At 35.7% G+C, this 5,195-nt stretch overlaps 1 protein-coding gene across 2 annotated transcripts; it reads right to left on the bottom strand.

Moving 5' to 3' along the window:
* Positions 1-738: 738 nt before the first annotated feature.
* On the bottom strand, positions 739-3,294 carry LOC121754216. 2 transcript variants are annotated; one of them, XM_042149581.1, is made up of 7 exons: positions 3,138-3,294; positions 2,154-2,536; positions 1,777-1,900; positions 1,522-1,658; positions 1,363-1,425; positions 1,215-1,283; positions 739-1,086 (listed from the first exon to the last, which is right to left on the bottom strand). In XM_042149581.1, exons 2-7 carry the CDS (start codon positions 2,343-2,345, stop codon positions 1,012-1,014), a joined length of 660 nt encoding a protein of 219 aa, XP_042005515.1. In that variant the 5' UTR covers positions 2,346-2,536; positions 3,138-3,294; the 3' UTR covers positions 739-1,011. The 2 variants fall into 2 exon arrangements, with proteins under 2 accessions (XP_042005515.1, XP_042005516.1); XM_042149582.1 differs by having other exon boundaries at positions 2,154-2,509; positions 3,138-3,286.
* Between the last annotated feature and the right edge of the window lie 1,901 nt (positions 3,295-5,195).

The raw sequence follows: 5,195 nt of genomic DNA, 5'->3' as shown, positions 1-5,195 counted from the left end.
AATATCATTATCTTGAAATTCATTCCCAAAAAGAATTACCGATGAAGCAATTTCACTGTCTACCTCTCTGTTCTGTATCCTTTTCTTTTTGATATTTACTGATAAAAATTAGTACTGCAGACATGTGAAATCACCATCACATTACTATTTCAATTTATGATTTTAAACTCACAAGTCATTTTCAAATATAGTTACATCTTAAAAAATCTTGTACAACGCCAATGAAAAAAAAGCACATAGAGGGAACAAAAGTATTGTGTTGAAAATAAAAATTAAGTAATCATCATTTGGTACTAAAAATAAAGTAATCTTTTTAAAACATGGAGCACTATTCAAATAAGAATAATTGAAACCTTCCAAAGCACTTTTATTATTTTAATTAAAGAAGCCAAAATTCCTCTGTTTCTTTTACAAAACAAAGAATGGGCCCAAAAAAGATTTTCAAATCCGGCCATATTAAAGTAGTCGCCTTACGTCGTACCACAAAATTGTCGCATGGGACCCACTTCAGATTTTGCTGTAATTTTATGTCCAAAACCTCTAAATTATGAATAAAATTAGGAACTCAATATTTCTACAAATACGGTAAAACCACATTGATTCTAGTTGGTTGGCATTTAAACCCTGTCCCAATCCCACCAAAACATCAAGCACCAAATGACAGCCTGTCCACACGAATAACGCATAATCTATAATATAGATATCATTTGCTTGTCATGCAATAATGAGACAATAAGATTAGAAAAATATCTCTTTGACTTCAGGCATATAGCATTTAGAAATTTAAACCTAAACCAAAATGTTGGGGTAAATTCTAACATTAGAAAGTAGTGGAGGATAATAGTAATTGGCCCACTTGTGAAGATACAAAAGGTTAGGGTTGTGAGACTAGGGTAAAGTTAAAACTCACATACATACCTGATCTCTAAAATTAGCAGTTAATTAAAGGTGAAAAGTAGAGTAGTTACTACATACATATATATTACAGGTAAAGAGGCATATATCTCTCACTCAATTTATGCCAACCGGTTGTAATCTCTTGGCCGCGCGGATAAAATCCACAATCACTTGTACCTCATCCACATGCTGAGTTAGATTCACAAAGGCAACATGTTACATTTCTTCATTTTCTTCAAGTTTGTGACTGTGATGACACTCTCTTGATTGTGTGTGTGTGTGTGTGTGTGTGTGTGTGTGTGTGTGTGTGTGAATACCTGTGAAGAAAAATGCTGCTGGATGGCATTGACCAGCTGCTCCTTGGTAGGGTTACGACTAACATGTGCCTGCAGAACCACGGTCAGGGAAAACATAAGCAAGATCACAAATATGAATCACTTTGAGAGATTAATTTGAGATTCTCACGAGATGGAAGCTCCGCCAGTATCTCCACAGGGATCCAGTTCCAAGCTTCGACAAATTCACTCTCTAATCAAATCGAAAAGCATGTACATATCAGACTCATATAATATCAAAATAAATTCTTAACACAGTAGTAATTTCCCAGTGGCAATTTTTCTTTACCAATTGGGCTGCATGGCATTTGAACTGAACTTCTCTGCAACTATTGCGGTTGACAGACTTCATGGATGGAGTTGGAGACCATGGTCTACTATACCGAGCTTGTGGTTTGTTTATCTTGCTGAATTGAAATCCAGAAGCTGGACGAGAAGGATTTTCAGAGTTGTTTGGATAAGATAGGCTATCACGGAAAACAGAACAAATAACTGTAACCAGATGTAAATTATAGCTTAGAGAAGGGATGATTTTCTTTCTCACCAATATCAGAACCACTGCTAGAATCGTCAAAATCATAATCATCATCTTCTTCATTTCCAGTTGGAGGTTCCAGCACACTCAAAGCATTCCTTTGGAGCTTCACCTCAACCCCATTCTTCAAAACCTGGTTCAATTTTCCACAAAAAGGAAGTAAGCTAAAAACTGAACTTTGGGAAATGAGTAACTTAATAGAATTAAGTGTATTTAACTATACAAGGAAAATGTCTATAACTATATATCATATAATAACACTTCAACTACATTGAAAATGAAAATCACAACAAAACTCAGACCCAGCCTCTCAATTTCAATTGATGTTAAAGAAAGACAGTATACTACATTAAGATCACATAAACTGCAAGATGGGGAAAGTATACCAGCCAATGCCATCCACCGAGGCCAACCGCCTTCTTGACAATGCCTTGCAGCCCCACCAAAACACTCTTTGTTCTATTATTACCAGTCACAATAACCTTTGTATGCCTCGGAAGAACAGAGAGCTCCTCATCCCCACTCTCCTCGCGGAATGGTGATAAAACCCGTGAAGGGCAAGATTCAGTTTCCATCATATCCCTCTAAGCAGATAATCAACACCAATGATATCTCAAAGGCCTACAAACGCGAACTCAACGTAAATGTGAGCCACCTTCACTGCTACATACTCAGCTCCAAATATGTCCCAACATAGTGTGGATATATTCATAGACAGATTCCAATCTTCATGATCATAGCCCTTTCAGTAGGTGTGAGAAAATGTTAACTGGATTACCAAATTTCCACCACAGAATCAGATGCTAAGAAAATATTGCCAGGCAGTGACATAAAGGTAGTCCAAAATCTCGATCACAAACAGAAATTCATTAAAAATTGACGGTAGTTACAAATGTAATTACGAGTAAGACGACAAAAATCCATGGCAAATTAGTTCAATTTAAGCGCGTAGTGACGGTAGTTACAAATATAATGCATTTGATTAAAACAAATGAACCAATTAAAGGAAGCATCAAATCAGCGGCCTCAAATTATAAAATTCAAAAAATTATCTCTCACATACAAATGCATACATACAGAATGCAGTTAGATAGGGGATTATAACAATTCCTAAAAGCATATCACCATTATATCCGAAGTCATTAACACTAAATTACATAGAAATAAGGTGATTAAACGCATAATCACAGAGTAGTAATACAGCAGCAACGGGATTATAACAGTTCCTAAAAGCATATCAACATTATATCTGAAGTCATTAACACTAAATTACAGAGAAATAAGGTGATTAAACGCATAATCAGCAATAGCAGTAACTAAAAAAAACAGGATCTCAGAAGCAATACGACTGAAGTGAGAAAACAGCATACCTCTCTTCAAAAATGCGGTGCGGAGAGGGACAACTAGAGAGAGAAAGTGATCCAATTGAATATGAAAAAATAGAAGTAGCAGGGAAGTTCAGTTGGAGAGAGGAGGAATTTTATTGGATTGTGGAGAGGGAGGGAGAGAGCATGAAATAAATGCAGACCAACTGCCATTAGAGGAATGGAAGTGACCGGCTACTGCCAAATAGCAGTGGACCAATGTGCTGATTGGTGGCGTTGGGCCTCAGCTTTTGTGACCGGTTGACTGGGTCATGCATGGCTCGTCTCAATTTTTATTAGCCACATTTGAACTTCTGTTTGGAGTCCGCTCTTTCCTCCAGCCAGCTGGACCGCATTTCTTTTTTTTTTAATATTTTTGGAATAAATAAATTGTTTCAAGATATATAAATGGCGCCCGCGCGCTTCGTTTTCACCCACGCCATCATTTTTTTATACACATTATTATATTGTTTTTAATTATTAGTATCCGTTCAAGATTAATTACTAGTAGTACTATAACTATTTTATAAGTACTATAACTATTTTATAAAATTTTCCGTTCAAACTTTTTAGGCGAGTTTAATTTATATAGGAATTTAAATCTGATATGTAAAAATGCCATAATCCATAATCTGTGTGTGAAATATGCCATATTTTATAAAAATAATATGGACTCATTTTCCAACTCTGTCATATGAGTTGCACCAAAGGTGGTGACGAGTAGGACTGAGGAAAAATACCGAAATTCCGAAATACCGGACTTATCGTACCGAACAAATACCGAAAATATCAAATTTTCGGTATACCGTGATTTTCGGTACGGTATGATACCTTACTAAAATATTTCGGTAAGGTAAATGTATGAACTTTTATATACCGCGGCATACCGAAATTCGGTATATACCGTAATTTAAGGAATATACCGTAAAATATGAATATAATAATATATAAAGTATTTTATATATTTTAAAATTTAAAAATTTATTGTTAAATATAATATAATATGAATAAAATATACTAGTATTTAATACCCGTATATTATTTAAATTACTATAAAATATAAATAGTATTCTAAAAACTCAAATATTCAATTTTCATTGATATTGAAAGTAAGGTATACCGCAAAAGTATGGTATACCGAACTTTGGTACAATATCGGTATGAAAATTCTCTATACTGAAAATAAGGTATACCGAAGTTCGGTATACCAAAAATTTTGGAAAGATAAAGGTATGATTTTTTCGTATACCGAATTTACGGTAAGGTATACGGTATGGTGGTTTCGGTAAGGTATACCGCACTGACGAGGTGGGGCGGAGCGAGTAGGGGTCCAATTTTGTTTTTATTATTAAAGTTTTCAAAATTATAAATGTTATTATAAAATATGTGCATTATTCACTTCCAATTTCATTCTACAAATTCATAATTTCTATATCGGTGTCAAGACGGCTCCAACATAGGTTGTTGCACAAAGGGCACATATTCAACGGCCTAAGGCACGTGCACCGAGAATGTGAACAAGATGATTCATGCCTCATTCAGGACTATTTGCCAATGATTCCCGAAGAGGTCCAGTTGTGTTTAGCATTGGTTCCGCATGCACAAATTGTTGTTCATGTGTATTGTTGAGAACTACCAAAAGCACATCGACAGGATTGGATGGGATGGATTCTCAATGCTACAGCAGTTGGAGCATGGCATATGGTTGTGTCACATACCTATTTGACCACCTATGTCCTATCTACGAGACAATAGGATGTCAATGCATAAAGAAGTTTTCGTCACAGATTCATCAAAGCTTTCCGCAATACTTATTTGTGAAAGCCAACAATGCATGACACCAAGTTCTTGATGAATATGTATGAGAGGGCACATGGCTTCCTCGGTATGCTCGGGATTAAGGATGTTAATCGGGCCACCTCGGCGAGTTTCGTGCCAACCCGAATCCCATTCGGGTCACGGTCTAATCTGGTTTGATATCGGGTTAAATATTTACAAATCTAACCCTAAAAGTTCGGTTTCGGGTTAGCCCGGAGAGCTAATTTAAATTATCTTATTTAATTA

The sequence above is a fragment of the Salvia splendens genome, chromosome 11 (assembly GCF_004379255.2).
Source record: "Salvia splendens isolate huo1 chromosome 11, SspV2, whole genome shotgun sequence".
Taxonomy (NCBI): Eukaryota; Viridiplantae; Streptophyta; class Magnoliopsida; order Lamiales; family Lamiaceae; genus Salvia; species Salvia splendens.
This window is presented reverse-complemented; position numbering and strand designations above follow the sequence as displayed.